At 37.6% G+C, this 23,311-nt stretch overlaps 1 protein-coding gene across 1 annotated transcript in view; it reads right to left on the bottom strand.

Annotated features, from left to right (window-relative positions):
* Nucleotides 1-305: 305 nt before the first annotated feature.
* Nucleotides 306-23,311, bottom strand: part of LOC140148312 (ATPase family AAA domain-containing protein 2-like) — a 40,591-nt gene continuing 17,585 nt past the window's right edge. The window contains 17 exon segments of the mRNA XM_072170218.1: nucleotides 306-1,334; nucleotides 2,005-2,133; nucleotides 3,082-3,200; nucleotides 4,192-5,017; nucleotides 5,020-5,234; nucleotides 6,769-6,891; nucleotides 8,207-8,366; nucleotides 11,369-11,565; nucleotides 13,124-13,259; nucleotides 14,055-14,240; nucleotides 15,152-15,338; nucleotides 17,322-17,502; nucleotides 19,254-19,394; nucleotides 19,397-19,567; nucleotides 19,997-20,087; nucleotides 20,752-21,000; nucleotides 21,946-22,236. Coding sequence (XP_072026319.1) covers nucleotides 1,296-1,334; nucleotides 2,005-2,133; nucleotides 3,082-3,200; nucleotides 4,192-5,017; nucleotides 5,020-5,234; nucleotides 6,769-6,891; nucleotides 8,207-8,366; nucleotides 11,369-11,565; nucleotides 13,124-13,259; nucleotides 14,055-14,240; nucleotides 15,152-15,338; nucleotides 17,322-17,502; nucleotides 19,254-19,394; nucleotides 19,397-19,567; nucleotides 19,997-20,087; nucleotides 20,752-21,000; nucleotides 21,946-22,236 — 3,441 coding nt within the window. The 3' untranslated portion in view covers nucleotides 306-1,295.

Genomic DNA, 23,311 nt, shown 5'->3' with positions numbered 1-23,311 from the left:
ATTTATAAATTATTATCTTTATATTAAAGTTACCATACCATAATAGCCTCCCCCTATTTACACACATAATAATCTACTTATTAAATAAGTTAATACTAACTGGCGATTTTTTGTTGAATGATTTGGGGGTCAATTTCAGTCAGCTGTGCACTGAATCAAAGTGATAATTTAGCAATTTTTTTAAAAGTACATTTCCTTGAGTGTGATCCAGTGTTGATGGGTTATCATCTAAGTTACTTTTCACAGTTTTGGATTAGACCATGAGACAAAAGAAAGGTCAAACTTGATCTGATTGTTCCAAAATAGTGATAGTGAATCCAACGGACGAGGACACAAAACACATCAAATGATACAAGAGGATACCTTGAATATGAACAACAGGAAAGAAAAACAGGTGTACCTTGCTCTTATTCTTTCCTATTCCTCCAGTCATAAGGATTCAGATAATATATAGTTTGACCTATGTAGGATGCACAATTCTTGAGTTATCACCAAAAAGGTCAAATATTATTACCCTATACTATAGGGGTCAAAAGTGTTAAAAATATTGATTTTGACAAAAGATGTGTCAAAATGTTCATTTTGATATAACAATTCAAATAAAGCATAGTTTGCAACATCATTAGAGAATGAATTTGGAGAAAACCTTCTGATAATTACAGTCACTCGCTGAGCAGCAAGACCTTCCCTCTAAGCTTTTAAACCGATAAGCTGATTATATATTTGTTTTCATGAATTGGAAGACAGTTTTTGATGTATTACTGAGCTCAATCATCTGAAATTACTGGAACGTGAACCACCCAGGCTGGTGGCTCAGCATATAGTATTTTATTAACAGAAAGTTTTCTCCAAATTTGTTTCCTAATGTATATTTCGCTACCTCAGCAAATAGGTCAACCTATTGACCATGACCTATTTTGTTGTTACCTTAGTGACAATCCACACACGCTGGATCTCCCTCAGTGAATAGACTATTTACAATACAAGCACACCTTATCTGCTCTTTTCTCTACAAACCAGTCATAACACTCATTATATGTACAAAAACTCATTGCATTAATAGAAAAAACAATTTCCCATTCCCAAAATTACCATCAAATTTCTTCATATGGAAACGGTGGAATGTTGTTTTTGTTCCATGGATGTGTTTTTTTCTTGCCTCTCTTAACATGTCATTTGTACAAAAGAATATGGTTGTTTTCAACATCTATACAAACTACAATTTTTTTGGTAGGTTTTCCTCAACTTTTTAAATATTTTTTTTTAATTTACAAAAGACGTCATCCTACATCTTGTTAAAGTCTTGTTACACGGGTCACTTCATTTTCCATGTCCTGAAGAGAAAAACAAAAAGGAAATGAATAGAATTAATAAAAAACATGGGCATGCACACAAAAAGTAACAAAAAAACAAACTTGTAAGAAAAAGTTTTGCAGGCCATGTTGGACATCATCGGATGTGGCCAGCCCTCACCTCAGGAGATAGTAAAGCGACTGAGTACCACAGTTAGAGGGCATACAAGACAGGGTAAACCACCATCAAGTTTGGTTGATCATACAATAAGTTATGGCCAATTATGTATCTGTAGAATGTTACATAATGACAGTAATCCCTGCTCATATGCTGGCAACATAGAAATAGTAGCACAACGGTATGGTGGCACATCGAACGGGATCTACCTCGAGTGTTGCCAGTTCGAGCTCCGGTGGTACCATCGTGTTATGCACTTGGGCAAGGTGCTTTACCTCACTCTACCCAGGGGTGACATTGAGAGCTGTTAGGAATATTGTCCATTGGGCACCGCCCAAAGGCATTGAGCATGCCTTGGGCATTGTATGGCAGCTGACATATTCTAACAACAGCAGAATAAATGTAAAGTGCTTTGGTACATGTGAAGTGAAAGGCACTGTATAAATCAATGTCAACATCTATTTTTAATAGCAACATTTGAGCTTCTTTCATGATATACCTGAGCTGAGTCTTCCCGTCATCTGAATGACTTACCTGTATCAGCTGCGCTTTATTGTAATCTCTTCTATGTTTGTATATACACTGGCTTAGATTAGCATGAAGTCTTTCTAATCTCTCAATGTTGAAGCTGTACGTCTTCTCAACAGTGAGATCCAACAGAGCCTACAAGAAACATGTGCAATCAAAACAGGTTAAGAATATAGTCGCTGACATGTATTTGTACAATAATTTGTCCCTCAAAATAATATTTGATACCCCAGTGGGTCAATACTGGTGACACACCATTGAATGTGGTCATGGTATAGGCCTCTGTCATAGCTGAGATTAAATTTTAGACAATTTCTTTCCTTTTATTCAATCGTTCACTTGATTATTGGGTGTGGTCTTCATAAAATTCATGCTTTTAAAGCCAAGTAACCTTTTTTATCACACGTGGTGCCTCGTAAGGCCAAGCATGTGTCTGTACCAAAACTGATTTTTTTAAAAACAATGTCAACAAAGTCTCTTGCACCCAAGACCCACGTAAGCTTGGTTTTCATGACAATCCTGCACACCAAATAAAAGCCGCAGTTCCATCCGTCACTGGGAAGGTAAACTACAGAATAGTATCTGTAAAAATTGCTGAACTGGGGAAGGGTATTCAATTCAGGTCAGCTGTTTACAACACCATATATCGGTTACTCATCTTATTTTTTATCAAAGCTGTATGTGGGCTGTTCCATTTAAAATCCACACTACCCCTGTGCATAGATAAATCTATGCCCTGATAAATCTATGCCCTGTGGAAGATTTCGGAAATATCTTCCACAGGGGGGTATGAATTTCAAATGGAATGAACACTGTAGGCAGCTCCATTTGAAACTCGCCCTCCCTCTGTGGAAGATTCAGGTTGAATCTCAGAGTGTGTATGAAATTCAAATGGAGTTGCCTATGTATTCATTCCATTTGAAATTATACTCCCCTGTGGAAGATATTTCCAAAATCTTCCACAGGGGTAGTGTGGATTTCAAATGGAATAGCCCAATAGTTGCAAAGCACTTTCAAAAAGAACATTTTGAAATTCAAAATCAAGGTACAGTATATACATGATTAAAATAGTTGTCCCATTACCTCCAATTTCTTCATGTCAACTACCAGCTTTGGTAACGATGCCTCTAAGATCTCCCTAGCTCTCTCAGCCTCTTTTTCTGCTATCATATGTCTGGTTAACATTCTCTTCTGAGGGGACTCTGTTCATATACAAAATAGAAATAAAAAACTTGTCACACATCTTCTTAGCATAGTTTCAAATAAATCATAGCCATCAGGCCTTAAAAGAAAGATATGTATTGCCCTTTTTGACCGAACCCAAAATCTGAAAAAACTAATGTTGCAATTTATCAAATATTCACAGTATCCCAAAATACCAGCAGCACTGTGCCAATAAAGTCTTTTCTCAATCAGTCAAAAATGCCATGGTATTTCACACAGGCGTAATGTTTCTGGTATAAACATAAGTATAGAGCAAGAATGATGTTCAATCACCCCCTTTTTTTTAACTTAACATCTCCAAAGCTTGGGTCAGAATTTCGCTTCGCAGTGCGAGAATCAATCTTGATCCTTGCAGAATAAATTTGCACGGGAATCATTTGATTCTTGCAAATCAACTTCTGTCAATGTCTGTGTAAACTTCAAGCAAATCTGTTTACAAGAATCTTTGCGAGAATCGATTCTCGACGAAATTCTGACCCTGTAAGCTTATGTCATGAAAACAGGCTCTGTTTACCCACACGTACAAAAAAAAAACCCACAAAAATATAAGAGCTTGATTCATAATGACACTGGTGCTGCTCAATGCAAAGAGATTCAACACTCAACAGTGTCTGCTGGGATGTTATGAACGCCATTCTTTCCTGGATTTCATTCCAGATTCTGAATGTCATGTCATTATGGGCTACTCCATCTAAAATCCACACTCCCCCTGTGGAAGATATTGGAAATATCTTCCAGAGGGAGTATGAATTTCAAATGGAATGAGCAAATTAGACAGTTCCATTTGAATTTCATACAAAGATTCCACCTGAATCTTCAACAGAGACAGGATAAGTTACAAATGGAACTGCCTGAGGTGTTCATTCCATCTGAAATTCATTCTCTCCCTGTGGAAGATCTTTCCAAAATCTTCCACAGGGGAGAGTGTGGATTTTAGATGGAATAGCCCTTTGTTGGAAATCTTCTTACCATTTTCTTCATCTTTATTTTCTTTGTCCTCCTCCCCTTTGTTATCTCCACCGGCATCTTCCGTCTCCATCTTCTCCTCGGCTCTTTCTTTCTTCTCCTGGGCTGTGTCATTATCCAGCGATGATGGAGGATCCAGAGATGATGTTGGCGCATCTTCGCTGACGGAATTGCTGTTCTCGTTCATCTCAACGACATTCTTTTCAGCATCAACCTCCTCTGCATTATTCACCACCTGTGTGGTCACTGGTGACGCTGGCAATACCCTGGGTGAACTGCCTCGCGATCTTCGTCCCATTGCCGGTGTTGGCTGAATCGGAGCTGGACTGATCGATGTTCTGGGAGCTGGAGAGATAGACGTTCTGGGAGCTGGAGAGATAGACGTTCTGGCAGCTGAAGGTGACTGGGTCCTACTTAGCGGTGTACGCTCCGAGGACTGTGATCTTTTTCTCGCTGATCCTTTTCTCGCTGATCCCGAACGTCTTCTTGATCTTGTCGTGCGAACGACCTCTCCACTCTTGACGCTCTCATTGTCACTACAGTGATTATTCAACATTGCACTCTTACCATCCGATTTGCCATCAATGCAATTTTCTTGGACGGATTGTTTTTCTTTGTCATCCACTTCCATTTCTTGGTCCTCTTTGTCTTCATCCTCTTCTACCCCATTCTCAACTATGTCCTGAGCATTGTCCTCTTTGTCTTTCTCCTCTGTAATACTGTCATCCTGTTGCGACTCATCATCCTCATTGTCATTATCATCGTCTTTTGCCTTCTTTTTCCAGTTGGGCTTAGGAACAAAGCCTCTGGACCAACGAGATTTCAACCTGCGCTCGGCTTGGGCTTCTTTCGTTCCGGTCTACAAGATGCGCACAACATAGCTTCCTCGGCGGCAGAGAGCTGTTCCGATTCCATGCCAAGAGATCTTCGGCTGAATCTGGTTGGATAGCTGCCAAAACTCTGGGCTAATGCAGTCGTCTTGCCAGCGGACATGTGTTGAGGTAGCACCCGGTAGAACTTGGGAGCAGTTTTAGCTGGACTGTCACCTGAAAATTAAGGCAGAGTGTGAAATTTAAGCTTCAATCATCAGTGCTTTGAAAATAAAGTCTGCACAAAAAGTAACTCAGCTGTTATATATACGACTATAGATTCAGAACTAATAATTGTTTTTACAATATTTCAACATAAAAAGAAGGATGATTTATTTACGAGCATTTTGATACCCCATTTGTCCAATTTTGTTCATTATTATGTTTTCAGGGTTATTAGGAGTTAAGAAAGCCTAATAATGATAATATTGGATGGCTTATTTTGCATGATACCATAACATATCGGATTCGTCATACAAATATCGAACTCGCCATTGGCTCGTCCGATATTTTTATGACTCATCCGATATGTTATGGTATCATGCTCAGCCATCCAATATTATATCAATATTGACAATACAGCAGTGTTTTGAAAGAAAAATACCCCAATTTAAAAGTTGCAGTTATTTGTATTGATTTGAAGTAAGCGCGAAGATAATGGCGGGCTTTACGTGTTGACAGTGCTAGCATTTATAACCATTGATCGATGTAAACTGCAACTTTTAAATTCGGGTATTTTTCTGTAAAAGCACTACTGTGTTGTTAATATTGACAAATGGGGTATCAAAATGCGTGTAAATAAATCATCCTTCTCTCTATGTTGAAATATTGTGAAAACAATTATTTGTTCTGAATCTATTGGTGTATTTATAACAGCTGAGTTACTTTTTGTGCAGACTGTATGTCTCACCATCACAAATGTTATAGGTTGATATCCAATGACATGGACAGAGAGAGTTGTAACAAGAAAAAAATGCCGAAAGAAATTGGACTGCTTTTTTGCAACCTTTATACTAAAAATCGGAACAAATCTGATTGAATTGGAACAGCTGGCAGGTATGGACTCAGATATATATTGGAGGTAAACACAAAATCAAATACTGGTATCTGTGATATTTGTCGGGAGATGATTTTCTCAAGTTAAAAAAACTGTAGGGCCTACAAATATGTGAAATTTCATCTAACTTCAGGACGTATTTATTGAAAATTCTCATGCCTGTTAATTTTGATCAGCTGGCTGGATAAAAAGTTAACTTATCTTAAGAACGTTTATAGCAAAAATGAAATTCTTCCATGAAAAATCTCAGTGTGTAAGTGCATGTACATGTACTATACATATGTTTTGGCTATGAAATTGCAAACATTTTTTAGAAAACAATCTGATTGATCCTGTCTTCCACTAAGATGGAAAGGACAAGCAACAATTTTTATTGACTAATGATTAGGCCAAAAAAAAAGGTTTGTCTCAAAGCTTCAGCAGCATTTGTAAAATCGTGAGATTTGGAAAAAAAGAAATGCAGAATTTTTTTTATTTAAATTTTTTTTTTTTTTTTTTTAGTTTTTCCAGAAAAATTCGGCGAAAATCAGATTTTTTTCTCCAAATACCATGGAAAAAGTCGGGAATTAAAAAAATAAAAATAAAAATCGCATTTGTTTTCAAACCACTTGTGAGCTTTGAGACAAACCATTTTTATGGCCTTACGGAACTTACCTCTCCTGTGTCTAGAGTCCTCAATTTCTAAACATAACTTCTCAAATTCAGAGTCCATTTCTGTCTGTACTATAGCATATGCAGTGTCCTTCAGCTCGCATGCTCTATTCCTGATGATGCGATCTGAAATAATTGACCCACAAACAAGTAAACATAATTGTTCACGTTCAAGAAACTGTTGAAGACTCCAGAGATGGACTATGACCCATCATTGACCCTCACCATACCAAGTATCAAAAAACCTTAATTCACAAATCATCTGCACACACAGGTATCCCATGTGATGCGATTGCACCATGCAAACAGTCATATGGGCACAGAAAGCTTGGCCAGCCAAGGTAGACCCACGTAGTAAGGTGTGCCCCGTGCGCGTGTCTGGCACCCGAGGGGTCCCTGGTTCAAAGCCTCACCCCAGAAAGAAGTTTTCTCTTCTTTCTTTCTTCCAGTCGCCAAAAAAGCACCTGGGGCGTTAAGGTTAAATGTTTACTACAAATTCCGAGTTTAAATTGCTCCGGCAGTTTGGATATCCGAGGCAAAAATTTGTATTGAAGTGGCCGACAGAACAGAATACGCTCTTGGTAGACATCCCTGCTTCAACATCTGTTTCACACAATCTAAACAAAACACATCTCTGGCTTTCTTATCACTTTTATCCGATGATAAAATCTCAATTTAGTAGCTGGTAACTTTGCTTGCCTGGTGGATATAAAATTCATAAGTATCTGCCTGTTTAGTAGGTAACAATTCAAGATCAGTGTGATCCATAGCATTACCAGCCTATCTATAATAGAATTGGGCTGTTCCAGTTGAAATTCATAACCCCTATGGAAGACATTACCTTGATCATCCACACAGGGAGTGTGAATTTCAAATGAGCTAGGTTACCTGAATGGGTGACTCCCATTTGAAATCTACATCCTTTATGTGGGAGATTAAGATCATGTCTTCTATAGGGTGTATGGATTTCAACTGGAATAACCCATTGCCAGCCTGACTAAGGGGGCTGGCATTTTCTTCGGAAGGGGGGTCCCAAATATGTCGGTGACCAGAGTCAATTTTTTTATGACCCCCTATCGCGGGCAAAATTTTTTTACGACCCCCCCTATCGCGGGTCGAAAAATTTTATGACCCCCCCCCCCCTTCCAACTACACAGACTCAAGAAAAATTATTCATTGCCGGAACGAAGGTGCTCGGAGCGTACAAATTTTGCATAGATTGTACGCACATTTTGATTATGGAGTTATAAGAATGCTTTGGCAAGATCGCTTGCTGATATTTTGGGTGTTAAAAAATTATAACCCCCTATTTTTGGTCTGAAAATTCTATGACCCCCCTGTATTTTTGGGACCCCCCCCTTCCGAAGAAAATGCCAGCCCCCTAAGAGGACTGTTGGTGTCAATAATAGTTACGGTAAAACAGATTGCAAAATCTCCTTACCTTCTGGATGCCTATCTGGGTTATATTCCAGTGCATTGCTGGTGATGAGGTCTATATCATCTAAGAACTCCCTAGCTTTGCTGTACTTATGCATATTGATCTTATTCATCATGGTAGACAGATCCATGGGGTTCCTCACAACATCTATGTAATCGGGAACCTGGAGATTAGATATAAGAAAATTATTCACAAGTTGCAGGGTTTTTACCTTAAATACCTCGGGGTTATGAAGCCCTACATGAAAGGACAGGGAAAATGTGTGATGCGCAAAAAACACTGAAAATTGCTCATTTTGGGTATAATCGCGCATTTTAGGTCCGACCACAAATTTTAAGATTTGCCCAAAATAACCCAAAGTACTCATTTCCCAAAAACCTGAAGTTTTCACTAAAATCAAAGAATCCGTAATGATCTGCAACGTAATCCATTTAAAAAAAAGTATAGAAAATAGGCCGTCGCAAAAATTTGCAAGAAAATATAGAAGAAAAACAGTAATTTTTTTTTTAATATTGCATATATTTGAACTTTTTGAGGAGAAAAATCACACATTTAGGTAAAAAATGCACATTTTTGCACATTTTCAAAAACGGGTGCACGTATTTTACTCACCTAAATAGTGCATTTTCCCTATGCTTACCTACATGTATGGTCAAAACTGGTTTTGCTAAGGAGGTAAGGCACAGGTTCATGACAGATCAGGGGTCCTTCACTCAATTTTACGAAGCTTTGTCTGTCTCAAAATCAATGGTAACTTACAAACAGTGTTCGAAATAAGCACTTATCCTCTTGTCCATAAATCACTGGGGACAACCATATTGAGATATGAACTTATCCTCTGGACATGGACAACCACTATATTTTACCTCTTACATATGACAGATTTTGGGGACAACCAAAATGTTTTGAGGACAAGCAGAATTTATGCTTTAGTTGTCCTCAGGACAACCTCCATATTTTCCTTATTTCGGACACTGGTTACAAACGCATCATACAATCCATTTCAACTAACAATCGATACCTTAAGTAAGTAATAGAAATTTGCTTCAGGGACTTTTCGTAAAGTAAAAGGGTATTCATAACTTACCAACGAGTTATGAAGGGTTAAAGTAAGCATAGGGAAAATGCGTTATTTATGAGAGTAAAATGCGCGCACCCGTTTTTGAAAATGTGCAAAAATGCGCAATTTGCGCATTTTTTACCAAAATGTGTGATTTTTCTCCTCAAATAATCTTTAAATTTTTACTGTTGTTGTTCTATATTTTCTTGCAATTTTTTTGCACGGCCTATTTTCTATACTTTTTTTTAAATGGATTACGTTGCAGATCATTATGGATTCTTTGATTTTAGTGAAAACTTCAGGTTTTGGGGAAACGAGTACTTGAAAAATGGTTATTTTGGGCAAATCTTAAAATTCGCGGTCGCACCTAAAATGTGTGATTATACCCAAAATGCGCAATTGTCAGCGTTTTGTGCGCATCACACATTTTCCCTGTCCTTAGGTTAAAGTTTAGTGAAATACACCCCAGGGGCCATCTCACTTTCACAGCACCTTGGGACCAGAGAGTACTATGATAGTGCATATTCTCCCAATCTCCACTTTCACATACAGGGTGTCCCAGAAAAAATTACAGAGTGAATAAAATTGAACGTAAGTCGAGAAATAGACATAGTCAAAATATTTAAAATGTAGCGCATAGCCTATTTTATTGCGCATCGCATGTGAAAAAAATTTTTGGTTCGGTTAACTGGTTGCGAAGAAATTAACGATTACATAATGCGCGCATTAATGCAGTTCATTCCAAGTTTGACCAACAGTCGCTTTTTCATACTCGCACACCGCTTTCTTAAGATTGTGTATCTCAATCAATTTTGTTCACATTATATATTTTATAATCCGACGGTTTTATGTTATTCATGCTTTCACTGAAGATGAATAACAGTTTGTCCGAGAAAACTTTGATTCCTGCAATTGGAAGCTTTCCAACTTTAATTCTTTAGGTTTTAACTTTCCAAAGAACCAAGAATGACAATGATCAAGTGCTTACAGCTTTACGTGTGATTTTTGATACCATGCAACATTAATGTTGAAGTTTTAAAAGATTTAAATTTTCCATTACAATTTCTTAGAAATATTCCAAAAACATAATAAATGTGTGTAGTAATTTTTAAAGCCAGCTGGAATTCTTTATGCAATAATTCTTTATGCAACATTGATACCAACATTAACGAAAAAAGATGTTTACAAGTACCGAGCATCATCTTACATGCATTTTCAATATCGTGCAGGTTTTCAAATTTGAACAAAACCTAATTAAATGTTTTGCAAGAAATAGAATGTTTAAAAAGAACGAAAAGGATTTCACAGAACAAATTATGAAGCCCATTGACAGTTAAACCACAAGTGCGCATTGTGTTGAATGATCTTTCTTTCAAACTTGGAATGAAGTGAATTGACGCATGCGTTATGTAATTGCTCATTTCTTCGCAATCAGTCAACCGATTCCAGTAAAATTGACATATATGTGACCATCCACCACAACTGAGCCCGGATGTCGCCAGTGCCACTATTGAGATATGCTCCATTGAACTTAACAATAAACAATAGGAAACAAAGGATTTATTGACTGTTTTATTGATTTTTCACTACTTAAATGTCAAGTACTATAGACATGATATACATCATTTTAAAGCTAATTTCAAGCAGAATATTTTGGTTGAATATCTCAAAAATGTTGATTGGCGACTTCAGGGCTCAGTTGTGCTGGATGGTCACATATCAGATGCAGAATAAGATGGGCAACACGCTGATTTTTAAATGATTGGATTCTGATGTCTATTTCTCGACTTACGTCCAAATTTATTCGCCCGGTAATTTTTTCTGGGACACCCTGTACATCTGTATGCCTTTACTTTCACAATTCGCTGTCGTAGTGCACGTTATAATATGACCGTTGCTAGGCCAACTGGATCACGCTTTCTTTGTTACGAACCACTGATCGAAATGATCACAACACAAAGCCTATGGCATATCAAAATTCGGAACAGGTGTATGGGCCAAGGCTTGGAGCAGTAACCAATGGTTACTAACGTGCACTACGACAACGAATACTACCATCACCAACCAATCAAGTAAATCTAGAATCTTTTCTAGCTTCCTCTCACCTCTTCAGGATCCACAGGTTTGGCAAACACTCTGAATTTCTTCTCGGTGGCCAACCGTGACAAGACATCTCGTAGGAATAGACGTAGTTCTCGGAACGTTCTCTCTTCCTTCTCCTGGAGTGTTTTCTCCTCAACCTGTGTCAACTTTCTAGGTTCAGGCGGTGGTGCTGGTTCGAGCACTTGAAGGGCTACTTCAGCTGTAGAATACAATCACATACAATATATTGTCAATGACAAACACTAGACTGGGATAGTTTGGGCACTGCATAGCTACATATATGGGTTTATCTATATTGGATTGTCATAGATTGGGACTAAAATAGGGTCCTCCTGCAATTTTGGACTAAAAGCCCAAATTGAAGGGCTCTGTGTTACAAGGAATGTCCTATATCGTCATTCATCAGGCATCTACAATAATAATTGCCCATGTCATTGTTTTGTAATTTTGAGAACAAAGTACAAAATATTTATTCACCAATCTTTGCACATGAGCAAGTGATAATGAGACAAATGAAATGGAATAATAAGAAATAATTAGGGTGATTACATAACTCATGCATGCTTGAACCATCTTTTGTACTTTGTTCACGGAATTGACTTGGGCAATTATTATAGCAGGCAGGGTGACGATATGAATTTATCTTCAATACGAAAGGTCAAATTTTCATAAGATGGACGGTTTACTTCGACGACTGTTGAATGTCAAAAATATCAATTTTTAATAATTTCCCATAAAATGTGTATTATCTTTTACAAGCGCACACTACAACTGTACTTTGCCAAAACACTCAAGAGGTACAGTATTTTAAAAGGCCAATTAGAATCTCATTAGTAGATTACAAACAATTATTCAACAAATTCTGGTCAAAATAGGTTGGCCTGAATTATGTGATCAATATTGCAGTTTAGTTGCCGTAGAATGTAGAATCCTAGTTTGTGTGAATAACTTTCATTTGTGCAAATTATAAAAAAAAGTTATTTTTGTGAGAATTGATTAGTGTGTTGTTACACTGCAAATCCAACTGTGATACATCACATTGTACTATGTTAGTATTGTTTAGTGCATTTCACATAACGCCGAGGCTTCATTCAGTACACTTTTCACATTCTCTGTGATCGGTGTCTGAAGTACCTCTATATGATAAATTTGGACCACAACTCACCCACTTTATAAGTTTGATCAGGTTAAGAGGAGTAAGGATAAAGAGTCCATAAATATAAGGTTAGATCAACAGTTTTACTTCACAGATTTAAAATGAGATTGCACTTCGGCAATTGAGCAAGTGCTGCTCTAGCATGATTTACCATTCACCTATATTTCAGCATTGTCACTGCCATACACCAGAAACTATATGAAGGGGGTTTCAAAGAATCAGTTCTCCAGGAGTATTGGCTGGTGTGGTGTCCAGAAAAATCACTGGAAAATCCTAGGTTTTAGACATTTTTAACACCATATAAATCCACTTTGGTGCTATCTAGTATACAATTTTTTGGGCTCCACCTAGATACACCTATTAAGTTGAGCAACTCAGGCATATTCATTGATCATGGCCAAAATTCTGTAAATGAGAACTAGTACACACCTGAACATTCTGTGATCTGAAAATAATGATAAATATTAACGAAGATTATGATATATCATTCTCAAAGTGAAACTTTTTTACTTTTTTCCTATCCTGTGACCAAAATGCTGAGTGATTATGCATCTATCACTGTGAGTAGATTGATGCGAGTATATGAATAAAAGTAGCTTACCTGCTCTCTTCTTCTTGACGGGTGCCTTAGCAGCTTGCACCAGTATGAGGTCTTCAAAGAATTCTCTTCTTTCTTCTTCATTTGGCTGTCTCATTGTTATCACCTCACCATAGTAGGAACCAAATATCACTTGCAGCTGAAAATACAAACACATAAAGATGGATTTTTTTTTATTACAGATTTAATTCTCTATCTTTTTTCTCTTCCTTTAATAATAAATGAATGGTTTATGTATTCTTTCTTAGGATTGCTTTATATTTTCCTAGCAAAATATCAAGACTCCGGTCAAACATATGGTAGAAATCCAGGATCTGAAATCTGATGTGAATCTACTAATCGATTCTCGCAAATAATCTTGCTAACCATCTACAAGGCAAATCCACATGGATTTGCATAAACATCAAGTTTAAAAGAAAAAAAGATGTACTCGCGAAGCAATGATTTTAACTTCCCGTCTGACCACATTTTGGAAACAAAATCCATCTGGTCCTTGATAGGTGGTTGAGGGCTTGCATGCGGTATTGAACATTTAGGGGGATTTGTCCAGGGAATAGGCTGCAGGGTATCACCCCCTCCTAACAAAAAAGTTGTTGGCTCTTTTTATGAAGAATTGTCAACCAATTCCAACAAATGAGATTTTTTTTTTTACATTTCCGGATTTTTTTTGCTGCCAAATTTCCGGAAGATTTACATCCCTGATGGTATAATTATATACTTCAATCATCATTATTTTTAATATATTGTACAATAATACTGATTCAAGATAGAGGGGCCTACACTAACCTCAATTGGTAGATCCCTGAGTGTTGTATCACCTGTAGCTAGTACTAATATGGGGGCAGTAGCCCTACACTCACCTCAATTGGTAGATCCCTGAGTGTTGTATCACCTGTAGCTAGTACTAATATGGGGGCAGTAGCCCTACACTCACCTCAATTGGTAGATCCCTGAGTGTTGTATCACCTGTAGCTAGTACTAATATGGGGGCAGTAGGAGGTAGATCCTGCAGTAATGTAAGGAATGTTGCCCTGGTTGTTTCACCTGTAGCGTCCCACCATGCACGGATATGAGGTACGTAGATGATGCTTGGACTGGTACGCTGAGCCTCACGGAATACCTATTAAATAAAATGAGGGTTAGTTTATCCATGTTGCCATTCGATAATCGTAACAGAACATACAAGACCAGCATCTTATTACCACCAGTTCATCATATGATGGAACAAGGCGTTTCTCTTGAGCACATGAGAATTTGTATAAAGTGTTAACTACTTTGTGTCATATAACATGCAATATGATCAACCAAAGAAAGTAATCAGTTTATCACTGCAACTGATATTAATAATTATCAATAAATAACCTGATTTTCAAATGTACATCTATTGAATCCATAGCTCTTTTATAATTAAATCGCACAACCACTGCCCGAATACTACCATCGATTAGTCATGCTATCGCACTCTCTATCCCCTTTCTTGTCATCAATTATTTAATTTATTGAATCTCTTTCCACAAACATGAAGTGGCGTTTGACATACTTAACTTCACACACAATGAGCCCTTTCACAATTTCGGAAATTGAACTGCACATGAACTGCGCGTCAACATCCGGGTCATTCTGCAAGATGACAACCGAACCTCCTCCATTGACGATGCGTGTGATGAACCGCACCTGAAAGGGATTCCCCCATGATTTTACATTCCAGTTTTCACTCTAGCAGTTTCTAGCTAGCTCATCAATACTTTCCTTTGTCTTAAATGCAAGTGTTCAGATGACATCAAGACCCAAAATTATTGAGAGCACATGTAGGAAGTGTTTCTTACCAAGTGCAAAGTTTGCCCGCATTAAAATACTGTAATGAGTTCTCAATGTTTATCTTCCAAGCAAGGAATTTAGCGCATCCGCAGTCCGAGATTTCCGAAATTGCGAAAGGGCTTATCAAACACACAATCATTGTGAGAGTTCATCAACATAACAACAATGACAAGGAATATAATATCACTACAGAAATCTCCTCAAAACCCTTACCTGAGCGCATGATTCTTCGGGTGACTTAGCACTGACTGCATAGAGTGCAGCAAGATCTAAGCAGTGTACTGGTAACCTCTCAAGGTGATGTAGAATGGCCGGAGCTAAATGTGAACTCTGACCTTGACCCTGAATTCCTGCTAGTAAAAGGCGTGGCCTGTGAGTACTTGGCTTGTTATATGCAGCACTGAAAAAGATGGTGAACCAATCAATTAAGTTTATGAATATATTTTCCCACAAAATTCAGGGTGTGTGATTCAAATAATTTTGTACAGGTGCAGGGATGCAAATTGCATTGTGATTTCTTCAATCATACCAGACATAAAATAGCTTTATTCTGCACTTCGAAAGATAATCAAAGATGTGAATGGTAACGTGGCATGTTTTTTAGAGAGGTTCATACGTAAAGTCTTTGAACTTCTAAAAAAGGGCTTTAGTGGGAAAAATGTACACAAAATTTGATATTTTACACTAGTTTGGCCACATGATTGGGGTGAATTTTGGTGGGACACAGGCTCCTTTCCCCCTTCATTTTCTTCTTTACTTTTTATCAGGGACACTTCTTTGCCTCAAGCACCCTTTCAAACTTCTGATTTCTTAGTATTGATACACTGAATTTCCTTTTCATATATGACTTTTCTTTCTATAACATCCCCACTGCCGCCTCAGTATAAATTTCCTCAGATATGTGCCTATTTCCACCTGCCTTCACACAACTCCTTTTTTTCACATTGAATACCTCCTCTGGAGATGAATTGTAAATTTCCTCAAATACGCATTGTAATGTATACCCATTTCCATATTCTATCACCAACACCTTCCTCTTTTAAGGCTCTTATTTCTTGAACAATCATGTGAATTCCTCAAAATTTTGCACAACCAGTATCTTGAAATTTCCTCTCTTCCATTCAGTAACTTCACTGCCTCACAGCCCTCACCTATTATCTTGATATCTTTTGCTGAGATATGTCTTCGTCATCTTCTACCTCACTTCTCCATTGCCTACTCTTTTTTTTCTGTCTTTTTTTTTCTTCCTCTCTTCTTTTCTTTTTCTTCTCCCTTCCTCTTTTTTCCTCTCTTTCTTTTTTCTTCTCAAGACATCATTTCCTCAATTTTGACTGTCATTTCCTAGGAGCAGTGCTCCCTGCTCCCGCACAATTAACAGGTGAGACGACAAAATCGTAAAATTGCATCCCTGTAATCTGTAAAAAGAGCAGTTTTCAAGCTTGCAAAACCTCATAACATTTAATCATACCTCCAAGTACATTTGTGATAATATTACATTTCCTGTAGCTACCCTCTGCGCATAATATATACTCTTTCTTGTACTCTAAGTGCTGATATTTTCAACAGATTCAACTAAATAATAACTAGGCTTAGAGAGAAAACGCAATCTATATATCTGTGGTGCATGGTTGCAGAATTTGACAACCATTACAACTGAATAAGCTTAAATTTGACCTGATTTTCCAGCCTGAATTTACAAAAACAGTCCATTTTCTGGCACATGCAAGCAACAACACAAGTAATATTCTTTATTTACTACTCAAACCTTTCAGTATATTGACCTTTTAAGGTGGTACTACAAGTGCATCCCTGATAAATTTTGTGACTAATTTTGCATTTTTCTCAAAAAATAACTACACACTGGTCACAAAAGTTATGTATATTATTATTATAGGGGCAAGGAATCCAATTCAAGACAAGTGATTCATAAATTATATATGTTAAGAAATGAGGTACCTTCTAGCGGTACCTCTTTTCTTATCTTAACTAACGTACCGTTTGTCTTGAATCACTGAAATTCCAGTGTAGTAACTGGATTCCTTGCCCTCTAATATACATTACTTTTGTTACCAATGTGTTATTATTTTTTAGAAAATGCAAAAATAGTCACAATGAATGAGGACAATATTTGTATATTTTTGATGACAGTCCGGTCGGCTATTTGAGTATTTGTTTTGGTTAGGCGTCAAAAAAAAATTACTGCCCTTTTTTTTAATTTTCGCCAATTTTGGGGCATAAATTGCGCATTTTGCAGTTGCCATCTTGCATTTTTGGTCAAACATATAACCCTAGAGTGTACTTCTCAATGACAAATATATTTTACCGGGGTGGTAAAATTAAAAACAAATAGAAATACCATGGTGCCAAAAATAAAAGCACATACCATGTGAAGTTGAGTATAGGTCTAGAGCTTCTTTCACCATCCAACTCTGACAGGATCCTCCTCCTGTGTCCAGTGCCCTTGGTTGGGTTGTTGACAAAGATAGATGGAGCATCCTCTTCCTCCTCGCTAAAATCATCCTCATTCAACATATCCATCACCATGTTATTGGCATCAGAATTCTCTGTAGGGAGGGAGGAATAATGAAAACATTTCTTGCCATGTTAGTGTATGAAGTGTACATGCAACATAGTCCATGATCTTTTTGACCTCAGGGACATTCATACACTGTTTTCCCAACATGCTTTCTACCAGAGTTCGCAGGTTTTTGCCGCAGGTTAAAAAAAACGCGGTTAAAACCGCTTGGCAAAAACCATTTTGCCGGCAAAAATGGTAAAAACTTAACCGAAATGTGGCATATATCAAATTCAAAACTTTTTCATTTTAAGGATTTGATGAGACAAAAAATATGTTGAATGATTCACTTAAAGTTGTGTGCTACTGTTTATGAGCTTTCTGTGTTACTGTTTAATATTTGAGTGACTATATGTGAGTTTTTGCTGGTTTAAACCGGGCAAAAACTGGGAAAAACAGGTTTTGCCAGTTTTTGCCAAGTGGCAACGACAAAAACAGGTTTTTGCCGGCAAAAACCGAACCCTGCTTTCTACAGCGTGGGAGTTTGAAATTCAAAATGGGTAAAAAGGGGGGGTGTCAAAATTTTGCTGTACAAATGATGGGTTTCTAAAAAGCATGGGAGCAAAATATAAAAAATATAAAGTGTGTGGGTAAAGCTACCAAAAAAAAAAAAAATATGGTAATCAAGTAATTTGATGATTTTTACAAAAACATTAATATTTTCTTGGTAAATTTTGAATAAAAACTTCGGAAATTAATTTGCTGAGGTTTGCAATCCGGCCGATGTCACCTATTTAATAGAATTGGCAATTCCATCAATACTGAATGTATGACAATCGATTCAGGATGTCAGCCATCTGTCAAAGATGCACATGTTGTTGTCCAAACACAGGGATATACATGTAGCAACAGGTATATGTGACATGTATTTGCATTGATATGTAGCTTATTAGCTTGGTGTGGTTCCATTTTTTTAATTTGTAATTCTGAAGTGAAAAAATTCAATTCAAATCTTTCATTTATCAAGTCTACAATGCTGGCCATTAGTGTTGGGACGGTTTAATAGGGTAATGTAAATAAGCCCCCCACTCCCCCCGATCAATGTTGAATCCGACTTTTTTGGTCACACAAGCCTTGTGGCACCCAACATTGATTGGTGGGAAGGGGGAGGGTTGGGGTGTTAGGAAAGGCTTTAGGCTTGACACCAAAGAAACCTCCACTTTATCACGTTAATAATAACGGAAATAAGGTCATAATATAGTGTACGTTTTCCATAAGTGTCCCAACACATTTTGGCCATGGTTGTAGTTAATCTGAATTTTTTTTGTATACATGTATTTGTATACCGAGACCAAAATGAAGGTTGAGACCCAAACAAAGGTCGTGAAAAGTATCAAAATATAATAGACTTGTCTAATTTCACTTCCACACTCGGTATAAATTGTCTTAGAATTCTAGGCATCTCACAAACGATGTTGATTACCTGCAGCAAAAGTTACTGTTATACAGACATTTACCATTTACTAAGTTGTTGTGGATGTAGTTGCTCACACATTGCCTTTTTATCTTAAAGAGGAAGCCCAGCCTGAGCAGTTCTTCTGGGCTGAACCAAACCTGCCTGGTTATCAAATTAATCTCTGAATTTGACAGGTGCTAATTGGTGCAATAACATTAAAACATCAATTACCACCTGTTAAATTCAGAGATAACCTTATCACTGATTAATTTGATAACCAGGCAGGTTTGGTTCACCCCAGAAGAACTGCTCTGGTGGGGCTTCCTCAATTGTGTAAACCTTACCTGGTCCTTCATGTTTGGAGGTAGAATATAAAGCTGTTGGTATCAGCCGTTTGATAACCTCCAGAGCAGTATTGAATTGATTCTGCAGCAACGGTTTGATGACAAAAGAAAGTGAGCGCCCTGGTGAGACCACGGCACGCCAGCGGCAGGCACGATAGTTTGCATAGCATGTTGGAAATCTCGGGCACTGACTTGGATACGGCTGAGGTCCAGTTGTAGTTTTTCTTTGGATGCATAGATCTGTGGGTACTGGTGACGGAGGGCTGAAAGGCCGGCCTCTGTGCACAGCGCCTTGATGTCAGCTCCACAATATCCTGTTGAAGAGAAATCATAGCGCAAATCAATGACAAGATTATTTTTGTGCTTTTTACATTAACAATAAAACAGGTACAGTGCAACATGCACTTCTCTGTGTCATTCATGTTGGTGTCAGCATGAAGGTTAGGTGTAGTGAGTGAAGCCCCAATCTCTGGGATCAACTCTACAGTCTATCCACATAGAAGTACAAATAAATAGACCTCGGAAACTGGAGGTATGAGAATAATTATTTCAGTGCAATGCGTGTGTAAATGCTTCTTTGGCTCGCCAACTGCTGCGCGATTTGTACTTGCCGAGCACTCCACGCTCTTTACGTGTCGCGTTTTTCGACCCCCAATGCCACAGATTTGGTTTGTACTTCTATAGTCTAAAACTTTTCAGAACTAGTACAAAGCAATTTATACGTGTGTATAGATTTCACTTACCCACACATTTCTCTGCTACCTCACCGATGAATGTCTCTGAGAGTTTGGGGCTCCAGTCTTTGGTGTGGATTGTCAGGATACTCTTTCGAGCCTATGGAGAGAAAAACGTAGATTAAATGGACTCCAATAAGATTTGTAGAGTGACACCATGTAAATAATATTTGATCAAGTGTCATGGCAGTCACCCTCTCCTCCGCTAGGATCTTCACGATCTCAAGTTTTGCACCATTTTTTAAGCCTGTGATCTTAGCCATCATAATTGTAAGCTTTGACCAAAATCTTACATTTTTCAACAAAATGTTATTCATTACAGCACTGAAATGGTAGAGTACAAATTGTTATCAAACAACTGCAAACAAACTGTTTCTCAGTTCCATTTTTTCCAAACCAGTGAAAAGTTACTTTGGTGCAACTTTTTAGACAGAATGGGTTTTTCGATTTGAAATGCATACATTCCCCCATAGAATATGTGACATTAATCTTCCACACAGGGAGTATGAATTTCAATTGGGGTTACCTGAATGAGTGGATCCATTTGAAATCTACACCCCTATGTGGGAGATAAAGGTCATGTCTTCCATAGAGGGTGTATGGATTTCAAATGGAATAATCCAATTCCTGGACACATAAAATCTCACACTCTTGATACGCTGAAAAAAGTTGACTACCCTAAATTGACATTTCTTACATAAGCCAGTACAATGTGATACTCGATTCAAATAGCAATATCTAAAATTACTTGTAATGTTTCTTACCGTACTAGATGGCAGTGGAAATAGAAACTCTCTGTCAAATCTTCCTGGTCTCCTGAGAGCGGGGTCAATGGAATCAATACGATTTGTAGCACCAATCACAACTATCTCTCCACGACTATCCAAACCATCCATCAATGCCAACAGCGTTGATACAATGGAGCTGTGGATCTGATCCTGCCTACTGGATCGCACTGGAGCTAAGCCGTCAATCTCGTCAAAGAAGATAATGGCTGGACGCATCTGGAATGCCTGTTAACATTTGTACAAAATCAAAATTTAAAATTTGTTATATAAAATGGAAGATGTGAAACTAGTTGAAAATGTTAGGATATACCCATCTTGGTAATGGCAATGTTGGATTATGTTGCACATTGCAGTCACTACCAGCATTTTTGATGATGCACTTTGCTCCCTCTTTCGGAAAAGTGACTAGCTGATATATCTACTATTTAAAAGGTATTAATTCGGGTTAAGGTTTTAGTTAGGGTCAGGATTAGCATTGGGGCAAAGGTCAGAGGTCCATGCATTTGTGAATTTCTGACACAACAGTTTTCTCAGTGACAAAAAGGAAGCTTGTGCCTTCAGAGCAGGGGTAGCATTAAGGCCCGAAAGTAGGGGGTTGTTTTCCCGTGTTTTTCACTCCCGAGCTTGCAGAAAATCCAAATAAATGGGGTGAAAATTAAATCTCGGGTGTGAAAAATATTTTGCAGTGTAGTCAGGGGTAGGAGTAAGGTCCAAAAGTAGAGGGTCAGAGTTCACCCCCGAGCTTGCACATTCCCAATATATGGAGGGTGAAAAATTAATATTTTTTTTTTTTTTAAATTAGGGGGTCATTCACCCCCGATCGGGGGTTAACGCTACCCCTGCTTCAGAGTAACAGCAATATTACCTAAGTCTTGAAGATAACTGATTCATTACACAGAGGACATCAAATATTGAAATTAAATCATGCAAAAAAGACACTGGCCAATCCGAGTACACATTAAGCCTTAGACCTGTACTTTGAACTTGGATACGACTGTTCTAAAACAATTTCAATCCATGTTCAAAGTTTACAAAGGACCAAGTTTTCAATTCAAGGTACCAGGAATACTATTATCAATACTAGAAATTACATTTTTTGCAAATCTTTGCATGGTTTTCATCATTTCATATACTCCACTACTCAAGTAACTACATGACTTGACAACTTACCTGATCAAACAGAAGCCTCAATTGCCTCTCTGATTCACCAACCCATTTACTCAAGCAATCGGCCCCTTTTCTCATGAAGAACGCCACTCTTTTCTCTCCTTGTCGACATTCATTGGCAAGCGCCCTCGCTACTAATGTCTTGCCCGTTCCTGGCGGTCCGTGGAAGAGCACACCTCTAGGTGGAGTGATTTTGAAACGTTCGAATACTTCGGGATAAAGTAGTGGAAAGACTATCATTTCTTTGAGGGAATGCAGATGACGACCAAGACCGCCCACACTTTCAAATGTAACCTAGAAATATAAAGATAAATTATTAATATGCGGCCGTAGACTTTGATAAGGCCTCATAAAAAAATTGTTTGATTGGCGTAACCCGACCGACCCTAAAAATAGGCCCGACCCTAAACTTTTTTTTATTTTTTGCAAAAATGTATAATTTTTTTTTTTAATTAAAATTTTAAAAAAGAAGAAAAATGTGTGATTTTCAGCTTAAAATGTGTGTAAAAAAATAAAAATAAAAAATTGCTGACCGACCTACCCTAATTTTTTTTTTTCATGTTACGCCAATAAAACAATTTTTTTTTTTTAGGCCTAAGTATTATCAGTATGCTTTGTTTGCAAGTATAGTACCTAGCAACACATTTTAAAGTATGTGCGGCCGTAAAATGGTAAAAGGTTGCATCTTCTATACACACAAGTCATTTACCTCTTTTTGTTATAGCTGGTTAACTTTTACTATTTGCCAATCACTGGCACAAGATAAAATTTACATCCATAAAATTGCAATATAAACAAAGCATTATTGTTTAGATAGGATGTTCAAACATGACCAAGAAATTACTTTTAAAGGGAAAGTTCTCCTGCATTGATTGTGCTTATTTGTTCATTGATTATGCATATTTTATTCATTATGCTCGATGTTCATTATTTCGGAAAAAATGAAAATTCTGGTTACTTCTCTAGCATGCTTATTTCCAACCTTAATTAAGGGGGGAGTCAACTACAATACAAGAATCAATATTCCATCTTTCCCTCGGGGAGATGACCTAGAAATGAAACAACTGGGAATTGAACCTGGGACCTCCCGTCTATTAAGCAACACTCTAACCACTGAGCTATCAAGGCCGATGGCTCAGGTTCAATTCCTAGTCGAGGAATGAATTTTTACATCTTTCGGTCATCTTGAGGGAAAGATTAGTAAGGCCGGTGTCGACAGGTCCTCTGTCGGAATCCTGTTGACAAAGTGAATTATGTCAACATAAGCTCGTCAGGCAAGCTCATTTTCACTCAAAATATTGGCCATTTCCAATGTATTTTCAACAAAATGCAATGCCAAATCTTATCTTTTACCTACTATTTTGCCAAT

Source organism: Amphiura filiformis, chromosome 3 (assembly GCF_039555335.1).
Source record: "Amphiura filiformis chromosome 3, Afil_fr2py, whole genome shotgun sequence".
In the NCBI taxonomy this organism is placed as follows: Eukaryota; Metazoa; Echinodermata; class Ophiuroidea; order Amphilepidida; family Amphiuridae; genus Amphiura; species Amphiura filiformis.
This window is presented reverse-complemented; position numbering and strand designations above follow the sequence as displayed.